This window comes from Elephas maximus, chromosome 14, assembly GCF_024166365.1.
Source record: "Elephas maximus indicus isolate mEleMax1 chromosome 14, mEleMax1 primary haplotype, whole genome shotgun sequence".
NCBI lineage: Eukaryota > Metazoa > Chordata > Mammalia > Proboscidea > Elephantidae > Elephas > Elephas maximus.
Window position 1 is genome coordinate 21,478,319 of NC_064832.1, and position 14,026 is coordinate 21,492,344.

At 40.3% G+C, this 14,026-nt stretch overlaps 1 protein-coding gene across 1 annotated transcript in view; it reads left to right on the forward strand.

Moving 5' to 3' along the window:
- FREM2 (FRAS1 related extracellular matrix 2) overlaps positions 1-14,026 on the forward strand; it is a 302,074-nt gene that overhangs the window by 231,898 nt on the left and 56,150 nt on the right. The window contains exons 10-14 of the mRNA XM_049853354.1: positions 1,283-1,447; positions 2,010-2,192; positions 8,025-8,155; positions 10,328-10,486; positions 11,793-12,096. Of these exons, the coding sequence (XP_049709311.1) occupies positions 1,283-1,447; positions 2,010-2,192; positions 8,025-8,155; positions 10,328-10,486; positions 11,793-12,096 (942 nt within the window). The remainder of the gene's footprint in view (positions 1-1,282; positions 1,448-2,009; positions 2,193-8,024; positions 8,156-10,327; positions 10,487-11,792; positions 12,097-14,026) is intronic.

Consider the following 14,026-nt stretch of genomic DNA (forward strand, 5'->3'; position numbering starts at 1 on the left):
ATCCCAGCATTCTGAAGAATGTTAATTTCCTTCTTCCTAATTTTCTTATATTTGACTGTACGTTTTCTTAATGTAAAAAAACAATTAGTATAACATCATGTGTTAATTAAAAAAAAATAGGAATTCAGTGAAATGCTAAGAAATTTGTCCAAATTAATTTTAATTTCTTAATTTTGTCCTTTTCTTGCCTGTAATTGTAATCTTTAATGTCTTCGACTTAGGTGAGATGCTTTACAGAACTCAATTAAAAATATTAGTAAGTCTCTAGAAATTTTCAATGTACAGGGTGACTTGAAAAATTAAAATATAGAAATAAAAGGTCTAAAATATTAAAAATTTGATCAATTTTGGTGGAATAATAGCAACAATAGTTGCCCAACGTGAAGAATGTAATCAATGCTCCTGAATTACACATGTAGAAATTATTGAATTAGTGCATGTTTTGTATATATTTCACAACAATAAAAATATTTAATCATTTTAATTTTAAAAGATTTTATTTTCTTGCAATGAAATTCATCTATTTATTGTACAGTTTGATGAACTTGGGTAATTGCACACAATCTCGTCACCAAAACCACAATAAAAAACCACAATAAACAACGTGGAAAAACTTCCTTGCCATAAAAAGTTTCCTCTTTCTTTATAGTCAATCCCCTTGCCTTGTCCCTTGCCCCAGAAATCCACTGGTCTGCTTTTTGGCATGTTTGTGAAACATTTAATTTGTGTATTTCTTTCTAGTTTTAATTAAATTTCATAAAATATTGGTCCCACTTTCTACAAATAATTTAAAAACACACAAAGAACTTTATAAAGACCACCATTCCTCCACTTACAGTTGACCAGAGCAACTCATGGTAACGCCCTGAACTCATTTATCTATTTTTTAAGTGGAGACATACTACCTTACCTACCTCAGCTACAGGGTTGTTTGCACACCAGGTAATGATGTATGCCAAATGCTTTGTTGTCATTAACACTCTGACAAAATGAAAATCAATTCTATGTCTCCTATCCTTGCTGGAATAAAGGTTTAGACCTGAGAGCATGATCCCACATAGACTAAGAACTATATTGAAATCTGGAAAGTACTTCATTATTTCCAGGAACATATATCTTTGGAGATGTCAAGAGAGTGATAGGATAGACATAGAGATAGAAACAGAGACAAAGCTAAAGATACAAATTAGATACACCTGAACGTATCTCCAAATTCACAGTTCTTAATAGTTGCAGATTTATCTTTGCGGACTGTGGGATGTTGTCACTGTTGTTCTTCCAGGTGAGACTGAAAAGCCCTGTGTCCTTGAGCTGACGGATGATGATTTCCATGAGGAGACAGAGGAGCTGCGCCTGGTTCTCGGCACTCCACGAAGCAATTCTCCCTTTGGGGCTGCAGTTGGTGAACAAAATGAAACTCTGATAAGGATACGAGATCATGCTGATAGTAAGAAGTCATTTCTTATGCTCAGCTCTAAATTGGGAACGGAAATCAATTTGTGTTAATGTTTGAGGGGGCTCAGGAAATAACCCCCTCTTTCTGACAAGGGGTTTTAAAGTGATTGAGAAATAGGAAAAGGTAAGACAAATGGGGAACAAGATATCACCATCAAAGCCAGTAACATTTTATGTTGAAGAACAGGGCTTAGGTCCAAAAACTGAAACCCAAACATCCGTGCATCCCTTTCTCTCCCCACCTCCAAGGCCAACAGCCTCTTCCTTACCCTCCTACCCTTCCTTTCAGTGGTCTACTCTTGTAAACTGTTTGGCATGTAGGACTGTCACACAGCACATGCTCTCTGGGGGCTGGCCACTTCCCAAGGAGGGAGCGGGACTACTCATGCTTGGTTTCCCAGAGCATACTAACCAAGAATATTGAGTGAGGGAACAGAGGAAAACCAACAGTACAATACTGGTTAAATCCTTTCACATGGAAGAAAAAACAGAAATGGGGAAAAAGCATCCTTCTTACTAAGAATTTAATTTGTCTATGTTTCCTACAATTTTAGAGACTGTTATTAAATTTGGAGAAACCAAATTTAGTGTCAGTGAACCCAAAGAACCAGGACAATCAGTGATTGTAAAAATTCCAGTGGTTCGCCAAGGAGACACTTCAAAGGTTTCCATTGTGAGAGTCCACACCAAGGATGGCTCAGCCACCTCTGGAGAAGACTATCACCCTGTGTCGGAAGGTAAGAGGGCCCAGGGACTGTCTCCAGGCAGATCATGCTAACATCAGGGTTAGTGCCGTACCCTGGAGAAAAAGAAATGTCCAACTCAAATAAATGTAGACACACTTCTTTAAATTAATTTCCATCAGAAAAACAAAGGAATTTATTCCCCAGATTTTCTTTTTCTGCTTAGAAGGTATATCTGTTATGATTTGGGGAAATTTTAAGTAATTAACAAGCCCTGAGTTGATTGACATCTCATGGGTAATTGAGGATTGGTTGACCTCTGGTCTGGTGAGGGAGGCCCCACCTTATAACTGACAAGGATCTGGGTATATATAATTGGCTTTACTGCAGAGGTTTTTAGAGAGGCCTCCTAGAAGACAGAGAGGCTGGCTAAGAGCCATGCTCGCAGAGAAACATAGCCACATAGGAGCTGAGTGTTCCTGAAGATGCCACGCTGGCTTCAGCTGGGCCAGTTAGCAGCAAAGAGGCTGACAGCAGATAGGCCTGATGACAGAGACTCTGAATGGCAGAGAGGTGACAGTGGAGAGGCCTGACCCCGGAGAGGTCTGACAGCAGAGCACAGCTAAGAGAGCTGAGCAAGCTGCTGCACTGGCTTCACAGCAGTGGAGAGGCCCACTGCAGAGTTCTGTGTGGCCATTGCAATGGACCCTGCAAGGAAGTAGAGTACCGTGGTGGGAGAGGCTGGTGTCAGAAATTATGGAGAAGTGGGAAGGCAGAGCTATAATGGGCCTCCGTCTCATAGGAACCAGCTTAGTACTGATCCTGATTCTTATCCCTCATGAATTTAGACATTCGCTTGCACTACAACATAAGGTGCTAGATGACTTTTCTGTTTTGAGCCTACTTTAACTTTCAACTGGTTTTACCTTCATTATGGTAAACCAAATCAAAAACCAAACCTGTTGCCATCAAGTTGATTCCAACTCATAGGGACCCTGTAGGACAGAGTAGAACTGCCCTATAGGGTTTCCAAGGAGCATCTGGTGAATTTGAACTGCTGATGTCTTGGTTCACAGCCGTAGCTCTTAGCCACTATGCCTTAAATTCAAATTTTGATGTAATTTTCGGTTACACTGACAGCGTGCACGACAGCCATGATGATAGTCTGTTTCAGTGTGTAAAATGCCAGCAGTCTGAAACTTCCAGCTGTAAATTTTTGGATTAACAGAGGATAGTGAAACAGTGATAAAATGACAACCATAAATACCATAAATTTTCTGGGACTTGTTGTGTTGTTAGCTGTCGACAAGTCAGCTCCGACTCATGGCAACCCTGTGCACAACAGAACAAAACTTTGCCAGGTCCTGCAGCATCTTTGTGATCGTTTTAGTGTGTCTGAGCCCACTGTTGTCGCCACTGTGTGCTTTGAGTGCCTTCCAACCTAGGGGCTCATCTTCCAGCACCAAATCAGACAATCTTCTGTTGGGATCCATAGGCTTCTCATTGGCCGTTTTGCAGAAGTGGATCACCAGGACTTTCTTCCTAGTGTGTCTTAGCCTGGAAACTGCTGAAACCTGCCCACCGTGGGTGACCCTTCTGGTGTTTGAAATACTGTTGGGATAACTTCCAGCATCATAGCACCACACAAGCCACCACAGTATGACAAACAGACAGATGAGTAACGGGAGCCAATTAGGGAGCCTTTCACCTATTTTTCATCCCTCTCTTGATGCATTTTTTTTTTTAATCATTTCACTGTTTACATTTATGAATGACTAGAAGAAACAACTTCTTTCCTCTCTGAACTATTTGCTGGAATAATAAACATAAATTGATGTCCAAAATTAAGTTTATTAATTATCTGGAGCTCTACATATCCACTTTGTTTCCAGTTGCCTACCTCTCGCTACTCTTACCTGTTCTTCAGTATCCTAGACCTTCAGGCGTTCATCTTAATCCTCTAACATTTGAACAAAATTTAGAAAAGCAACCCATAGGTATTACCGAATCAGTAATGATGTCAACAAGACCATAGGAAAAATAGCATCTTCTACAAAGGAGTTTGTATTTTCTTAGCATACATATGACAAAAGTTTGATAAACCATTATAGGGCTTCAAAGTCATTCCCAGATTATTTTCTATGTAAATAATTGATAATACTTTGAATATATTTGAAACATATCACATGCCACTGGTATTTCAAATATCAGCAGGGTTACTCATGGTAGACAGATTTCAGGTGAGCTTCCAGACTAAGACAGGCTAGGAAGAACGATCTGGCAGTCTACTTCTGAAAAAGGTAGCCAGGGAAACCTTATGAATAGCAGTGGAACATTATCTCATATAGTGCTGGAAGATGAGCCCCCCAGGTTGGAAGGCACTCAAAGTATGACTGGGGAAGAGCTGCCTCCTCAAAGTAGAGTCCACCTTACTGACGTGGATGGAGTCAAGCTTTCAGGACCTTCATTTGCTGACGTGGCACGACTCAAAATGAGAAGAAACAGCTGCAAACATCCATTAATAGTCAGAACATGGAATGTATGAAGAATGAATCTAGGAAAATTGAAAGTCGTCAAAAATGAAGTGGAACGCATGAAGATTGACATCCTAGGTATGAGTGAGCTGAAATGGTCTGGTATTGGCCATTTTGAATTGGACATTCATATGGTATACTATGCCAGGAAAGACAAATTGAAGAGAAATGGCATTGTATTCATTGTCCAAGAGAACGTTTCAAGATCTGTTCTGAAGTACAACACCGCCAGTGATAGGATAATATCCATACGCCTACAAGGAAGACCAGTTAATACAATTATTTAAATATACACACCAACCACTAATGCCAAAGATGAGGAAGTTGAAGATTTTTACCAACTTCTGCAGTCTGAAATTGATCTAACATGTGCTCAAGATGCATTGATAATTACTGATGATTAGAATGCAAAAGTTGGAAACAAAGGAAAAGGAACGGTAGTTGGAAATCCTTGGTGATTTAAAGGATTTAAATCCTTGGTGATTTAAAGGATGCCAGAGATCACATGATAGGTTTTTGTAAGACCAACAATTTCTTCATTGCAAATACCCTTTTTCACCAACATAAACAGTGACCATACACATGGACCTTGCCAGACAGAATACACAGGAATCGAATTGACTTTATCTGTGGAAAGAGAAAATGAAAAAACTCAGTATCAGTCAGAATAAGGCCAGGGACTAACTGTAGAACAGACCATCAATTGATCATATGCAGAAATTTTGGAACAATATCATTAATATCAGACACAAGTAAAATTTTCTGAAAATCATTAAAAAGCAGTTGCAGCAGTACCTTGACAGGGAACTGCCAGAAATTCAAGCCAGATTCAGAAGAGGTCGTGGAACAAGAGATATCATTGCTGATGTCAGAGAGATCTTCACTGAGAGCAGAGAACACCGGAAAGATGTTTACCTGTGTTTTATTGACAATGCAAACGATTTCAAATGTGTGGATCGTAACAAATTATGGATAATGTTACAAAGAATTGGAATTCCAGAACACTTAATTGTGCTCACGTGAAACCTGTACATAGACCAAGAAGCAGTCATTCAAAGAGAACAAGGGAACACTGCATGGTTTAAAATCAGGAAAGTTGTGTGTCAGGTTTTTAACCTTTCACCATACTTATTCAATCTGTATGCTAAGAAAATAATCTGAGAAGCTGGACTGTATGAAGAGGAACACAGCATCAGGATTGGAGGAAGACTCATTAACAAGATGTGTTATACAGATGACACAACCTTGCTTGCTGAAAGAGGATTTGAAGCACTTATTGATGAAAATCAAAGGCTACAGCCTTCAGTATGGATTATATCTCAACATAAAGAAAACAAAAATCCTCACAACTGGACCAATAAGCAACATCATTGATAAATGGAGAAAATATTGAAGTTTGTCAAGGATTTCATCTCACTTGGATCCACAGTCAACACCCATGGAATCAGCAGTCAAGAAATCAAACGACTCATTGCATTGGGCAAATGTGCTGAAAATCCATCTTTAAAGTGTTAAAAAGCAAAGATGTAATTTTCAGGACTACGGTGCTCCTGACCCAAGCCATGGTGTTTTCAGTCACCTTATATGCATGTGAAAGCTAGACATTGAATAAGAAAGGCAGAAAAAGAATTGACACCTTTGAATTATGGTGTTGACAAAGAATATTGAATATACTATAGACTGCCAGAACAAACAAATCTGTCTTGGAAGAAATACAGCCAGAACACTCCTTAGAAGCTAGGATGGCAAGGCTTCATCTCACATAATTTGGGCCTGTTATCAGGAGGGAAAAGTCCCTGGAGAAGGACATCATGTTTGGTAAAGTAGAGGGTCAGGAAAAAGAGGGAGACCCTCAGTGAGTTGGACAGAAGTGCCTACAACAATCAGTTCAAGTATAACAACAATTACGAGGATGGTCCGGGACCGGGCAGTGTTTCATTCTGTCGTGATATAGTCGCTGTGAGTCGGAATCCACTCGATGGCACCTAACAACAAGTGAGACAAATGTAAATATTGGCAAAATGACCTTTGGCAGGTCTTTTTTTTTTTTTTTTTTTTTTCCAGAAACTGATAATTCTTTTTGCTAAGACAGAAACAAAATTCAATTATACATACGTAGTTGCCTGTTGGGGGCAGTGGTGGCTCAGTGGTAGAGTTCTCACCTTTGATGTGGGAGACCCAGGTTCCGTCCCTGGCCAATGCAACCCATGCGCAGCCACCACCCACCCTTTGTCAGTAGAGGCTTGCGTGTTGCTATAATGCTGAGCAGGTTGCAACAGAGCTTCCAGACTAAGACAAACTAGGAAAAAAAGGCCTGGCAGCCTGCTTCCCAATATCAGTCAACAGTCCCATCCATGATCAATCGTGGGGACAGGCAGGACTGGCCAGTGTTTCATTCTGTTGTACTGGGGTCACCACGCATCAAGAGCTAACTCTGTGGCAACTAACAATGGACAGACACATGAAGTCAGAAAAAGATTGCATAACATTAAATCAACTTGTATATTTTATCCCATAAATATCAAGCATGCTGTTTATATCCACCCACTGCCATCCCATCGTGGTGACCCCGTAGGGTCTCTAAGGCTGTACATCTCTACAGAAGCGACTGCCACATCTTTCTCCCGAAGAGCTGCTGGTGGTTTCGAACCACTGTTCTTTCAGTTAATGGTGTATCGCTTTAACCACTGTGCCACCAGGGCTCCCTGTGCTGTTTATAGTATGTTTATAATATATAACTGATCTGATTTGAAACTTAACACTGATTTCTCCTTTTGAGGTTCAAAATGAGGTCAGTCCTCTACAAAAAAAATGTAGAGTAGAAACTGAAATTTTTTTGATAAAAAGCCCAAGACAAAAGTAATTGAAAAAACCTAACAACTAGCTATATCTAACACGTGTGCTATGAGAAAAGAATAATTCAGATATTTAAAATAAATGCTTGATTTTTTTTTTTTTTTGACTTAAAACTTAGAGGTTACAAAAACACGAAGGCTTATGGAGCTCAGACAAGCAGTGGGAAGAATGGGATGGCAGGGAACTGGGAAGCCGTTCCAGCTGCGTGGAGAGAAGCTTCCCATTTTAGCTTGTTTATTGTTGCCATGCAGGAAGGTACAAAAGAATTCAGAGCCCTGTGTTTCTCCACGACATTCCCCAGATTTTCAAGTGTTAGAAACTAATTTTTAGCATAACACCACACAAGCCTAAACAACCAAATTGGTGGGCCAGAAATGATCAAGTGTTTGCAACCTCCGGAGCAAGGGAATTTTAAGTTCTCTCCGATATGAGAGCTTGGCAGAAACCTCCCACATTCATACATAGAAGATCTATATCTGTGATTTTGTGTTTGCAGAAATTGAGTTTAAAGAAGGCGAAACCCAGCACGTTGTTGAAATTGAAGTGCTCTCCGACGGGGTAAGAGAGCTGAGAGAGGCCTTCACAGTTCACCTACAGCCTGATGAAAACATGATCACCGAGACACAAGTAAGTCATAAAATGTGCAAATAAATTCACAGCCAGCATTTTATCGGAGAAAATGCATGTTAATAATCACATAGCACAAAATAACGAGCCTTACGTGAAGAGATGCCCTTTTTACTTCCTAAATAAATTTTGATTTTGTTCTGACTAGTTCATAATCAAGAAATTCTGATCTCCTTCCTTGAAAAATCATTCTTGTAGTAACTGAAGGACCAGAGTCACTGAGCCCCATACCAACCCACTTAGACTTCCCATTCCAGTCAGTAACGATTGTATTTGGAATTAACCTCCAGCAGGAAGCATCATCTTAGCACAAGATGAGACAATTTAATTCATGCTAGTATACCAGCTGAATGAAGTTAAGTCAACCCTGACTTATGGCAGCCCATGTGTGTCGGAGCAAACTGTGCTCTCCATAGTGTTTTCAATGGCTGACCTTTTGGAAGTAGATTGCCAGGACTTTTTTCCAAGGTAACTCTGGGTGGATTTGAACTGTCAGGTTTTGGGTTATCAGCCAAGGGTGTTAACCATTTACACCAGGCAGGGACTCCTAATTCATACTAACCAAACCTAAAATTTGTTCTACAGCTTATTAAAACATATTTTAACCCATAAAACAATTTGCCTACCCTCAAAATTCCTACCTGCTACTACTCCCAGTTTTATCAAAATTTGATGTTCAGAAGTCTCAGGGGCCAAAAGGTTACAGTTGTAACACTTTTTTTCTGTGCTTGCTTTATGTTGTATAATAATAAACCAGATTTTCTTTAAAATAAGCATAATTTCCACACAATTTTGACTTTTATACCTAAAAGAATTTTTAAAGCTATATATCATTTTAGGAACAGACTTGATTTTTATAATATCTGTACTTAAATTTATTATTCATTTCAGTATTAGTGCATGGTTAAATTGGAGATTTTTTTCCTTAACTACTTTTATCATTTTGTAACCTTGAGTATTTGATAGTATTTCTACTACAGTGAGGAGCCCTGGTAGCACAATGGTTAAAGTGATTAACTGCTAACCAAAAGGTCGGCAGTTTGAAGCCACCAGTGGCTCTACAGGAGAAAGATGTGGTAATCTGCTTCCATAAAGATAGCCTTGGAAACCTTATGGGGTTGCTATGAGTTGGAATCAACTCAAAGGCAGTTGGTTTTTTTCTGCTACAGTGCCTTGCTTGTTTATTTTTTTCTTTTTTGTGTGTATGTTTAAAATTTGAGAAGTATAGGCAGAAAATCTTTATCAATCATATTTTTATAAGTCTTGATCATATAAAAAACTAATATTTTATTATTTCTTTGTGTGGAGCCCTTGTGGTACAGTGGTTAAAGGCTCTGCTGCGGTCGTTTGAATCCAGCAGCGGCTCTCTGGAAACCCTATGGGGGCAGTTCTACTCTGTCGTGTAGAGTCGCGACGGGTTGGAATCAACTTGAAGGCAACAGGTTTTTTCAGATTATTATTTTTTTTATGGAGTATTGTGTTAACTTCTTTGGGATCAAAGGAACAGAGATTCACTCAAATCTCCACAGTGCTAAAGGTTCTTTTTAAGAATATACATGTAATACGGGTTTGGAAGCTGATACATAGTTGGAAGTTGGAAGGTCACTCGGGAACCAAGGCAGATTTACCAACAAGATGTTCTTTTCCCATCATCAGCAGCAGATGTTCATGGACGCCTCCTCTATCTGTGCTTCAGGTGTGCCTGATGGCCTCTGTTTATTTAAACCTTTGCTTCTTGATGGCATTGCCTCTTCCTGGCCCATGCTACCACAGGATCTCTATAATCTGCCTTGTCTCAGGGTGTCTGTCTTTCAGCTTTCCTCTCACTATCAGCTAATTGACTTTTTCATAGAACGTCTACTTCACACCTCCAAGATGGGTCTAACCACTATCATCACAAATGGAGGGAAAAAATGGGGCCCAAATACTTCATGGGCCACTGGCCAATCTTTGGGTAGCTGTCCTGGGCTTAGATGTCCTGCCTTGGTCCCATACAATATGGCCAAGGGGCCCGAGTCGCGTGGAACCAACCACGTATGGACTCTGGATGTGACGATTGTCAGTGTAGTGAGGCAGTGGGTTTGATTGGCATCATGAGGATTGTTCTGTACGATAAAAAGCACCAAAAGTATAGTATTTCAGCAATCAATGATAATTATCTTTTCCCTCTAGGTGACCAAAGCCATCGTGTATATAGAAGAAATGAACAGCATGGCGGACGTCACTTTTCCTTCCATCCCTCAAGTTGTGTCCTTGCTGACGTATGACGACACCTCCAGAGCTACAGACAGTGCTGGGCCCGTGTCTGGCTACCCTGTTGTCTGTGTGACAGTGAGTAGAAAATTAATGAAACTGAGGAAAATTGTGCACTAGGTCATTTAAAATTGTTATAAACTTTAACCAGTATAGTATTGATTTTGTCATGAAGAAATAAAAATGGGAAAATTTACAAGGTTTAAGCTTTGAAATTTAAAAAGGAAAATATAACCTGAAGCAAATAAAGCTCCCGTTTTTCTTCCTTCATGCAACAGAGGTTTATCAGCTAATGTGTGCACAGTCTGTTGCCTCAGGATCAGTCACTGATGTAAAAAGAAATAAGGCATGAACTCTGCAATCAAGGAACTTAAGGAAGAAAAAAGTATATGGGACTTAGTAACTAATATAAGGGAACGTGTGGTCATATCACGGGAACGATCAGAATCGGGGGCCAGTACTGCAGCTCATGAGCTACGTGAGAAGGCTTTGGGTCAAGTGGAATTCCAATATTCACAACAGTGTCAGAAAAGGAAAGGCCACTCCAGAAAGAAGTGAGTGAAGCACAGGCCACATCTAGAGGAATAGCAGAAGAGATGGCAGATTATAATTACTTTTTTACTTGTCTTCTCTTGAATCTAAATTGTGAGCTCCTTTGATGGCACTGGGTTAGTGAACAACAACTCTGACTTTTTTTTTTTTTTTCTTTACCATAATCGCTCTGGTATACATAATAGGTATGTAATTAATTTTTTTTTTTAATTAGTAAGGCAGAAGTAATAGCTTGGAGCCAAATTATAGAGGTCCTTAAACATCACATTAAAGAATTTGGGCTTCGTTGGCTGGGAGAAGGGAGAAGTGAGAAGTTGGCAGCTCTTGCACCAAGACTGGCATGATGAGAGGTTATATTGGAGGAGTCAGATGGTGGGACTTTGTAGGTGGACTAAAAGGAAGGGCCCTGAAATAGAGAGAGAGGTAGGAAGGAAAGAAAGGGATCAACATAAGAGACATTGCAAAAAATAATTAACCAAGCTCAAATTTTTTTTTTTTTCACAGCCCCACTGGGTGTGGGGGTGAGGTAAAAGAGTGAAGAGAGCGAGAGAGGAGAGAGAACAAGCTGGTTCAGCAGCTCTAAGGATCCAAGAGATGACATTAGTAAAAGTTGCACTGCACTGACTTAGGGTGAACACATCCAGTGAGCTGTCTGAAATGCAACTGTAGCTTTCATAAAAGCCATCATGTCTGGGGTTAGACATTTGGAAGTTGCATGAATACCAGGTAGAAATGGAAAAAGCACAGTGAACTATGATGGGAAGAAATTGAGAGGGATAATTTCCACATCGTTCTGAGCTGTGGTCCTAACATAGTTATTTCTTTTGCATAGGCTTGCAACCCCAGATATTTGGACTATGACAAGACAGGCTCTCTCTGTGCCAGTGAGAGCATCAACAACACTCTGACCCAGTACCGGTGGCTGATTAGCGCACCCACTGGCCCGGATGGTGTGACCAGCCCCATGAGAGAAGTAGACTTCGACACCTTTTTTACATCATCCAAAATGATCACCTTAGACTCCATATACTTCCAACCTGGCTCCAGGGTGCAATGTGCTGCTCGCGCTGTGAACACCAATGGAGATGAAGGCCTGGAGCTGGTGAGCCCCATTGTAACTGTCGGCAGAGAAGAAGGTGATTATTGCCATTTGCACGTGAAGATGAAATAAAGGCAAATCACTAGAATACCATGGAATATTATAAACGTGTAATTTCTAGTTATTCATTCTTCCAAATACCCCGTGTTTTTCATAATACTCTTTAAAAAAAAGTTCCCATGAAGTTAGTTCAACTCATGGTGACTCCGTGTATGTCAGTAGAACTGCACTCCATAGGGTTTTCAATAGCTGTGATCTTTCAGCACTAGATCGGCAGGACTTTCTTCTGAGCTGCCTCTGGATGGCTTTGAACCACCAGCCTTTCTATTAGTGGCTGAATACTTAACTATTTGAGCCACTAAGAATTCCTATCATTTTCTACATACCAAAAAAACCTGTTGCTGTTGAGTCAATTCTGACTCATAGTGACCGTATAGGACAGAGTAGAACTGCCCCATAAAGTTTCCAAGGAGCAGCTGGTGGGTTCTAACTTCTGACTCTTTGATTAGCAGCTGTAGCTCTTAACCACTGCACTACCAGGGCTCCGCATGTATTGTATACCCACTCCAAACCAAACCCACTGCCGCCGAGTCAATTCCGACTCATAGCAACCCTATAGGACAGAGTAGAACTGCCCTATAGAGTTTCCAAGGAGTACCTGGTGGATTGGAGCTGCCGACCTCTTAGTTGGCAGCCGTAGCACTTAACCACTGTGCTACCAGGGTTTCCGTATATTCTATGTAAGTACTTAAAAAAATGAACGTCCATTTTACAAAAATATTCATAAGAAAACAAATATATGTGCATCAACATTCTTGAGCACCTGTTTTATGCCAGACACAGTACTCTACGCTGGCAGCAATGAAGAAAAATAAGGTGAGATCCCTGCTCTCAAGGAATTTGTGGTCAAGTTAAAGACACAGCCAAGTTTTAGCGTGGACAGGATGCAGAAATGCAAAAATAGGAGGGGCTACTTCTGCCTTGAGTAGATCAGAAAAGGCTTCATCACAGAGGTGATGCCAGAGCCAAATCTTGAAAATGGCAGAAAAGTACACATGAGCAACGTCTCATGGAATTATGAAAGAGCACTGGATATTCTAGAAACTACAAGCAGAGAAACTGGGAAGCATGTGAAAGAGAGATGACACAGGATGGTATGCAAGGTGATTCCTGTGCCATGCCAAAGCTGGCTGCTGGATAAGGAGGCATCGGCTGGGGCAGGAGGGAAAGGACAGTCCCGGGAGAGAGGTTTGTAAGAGCATGCTTCCTTTATTGTTACCAGGGAAGTGGTGCTCAGGGTTGAGCCAAAGTTCCATTAAACCAGCTGCCATCGAGTCGTTACTGACTCAGGGCGACCCTGTGTGTGTCACAGGGTCCAGAGGGTTTTCAGTGGCTGATTTTTCAGAAGTAGATCTCCAGGCCTTTTTCCCAAAGCACCTCTAGGTAGACTCAAACCACCAACTTTTCAGTTAGTAGCCAAGCGCATTAACTGTTTTTTACCGCCCAGGGAGGGTACACTGAGGATGGAGAATATGATATGGCTAGAGACAACCCTGAAAAGATGAGAAACCCACTTTTTACACTAACTCTTTTCTCTGCAGTAGAATTTTTAAATTAGATTTTAAAAACGAGATTCTACTTTTAAAATTCTATTTCTAAGACTTGTATACAGCTGTTCAGAAGTATATTTGTTGCAAAAAGGAAGGTCATATGTATTATGTCCCATGGTTATATGTTCAGGGTCAAATATGCATTGATATCGTGTATACCAATATGCCCTTCTATTAGGATGAAAATATGTGGTGTTTAAGGTTCCCTTAACACTATGGTATTTTGTTGATACAAAAAAAATAAATAAAGCCTTAAAATGAGTCTCCCTTTTATTAAACAGACAACCAGAGAGGGGAGCTGCCTCTGGTTTGTTATCATTCTAATAAATATCTGTCTATTTCCTCTGTTTTGGGCAA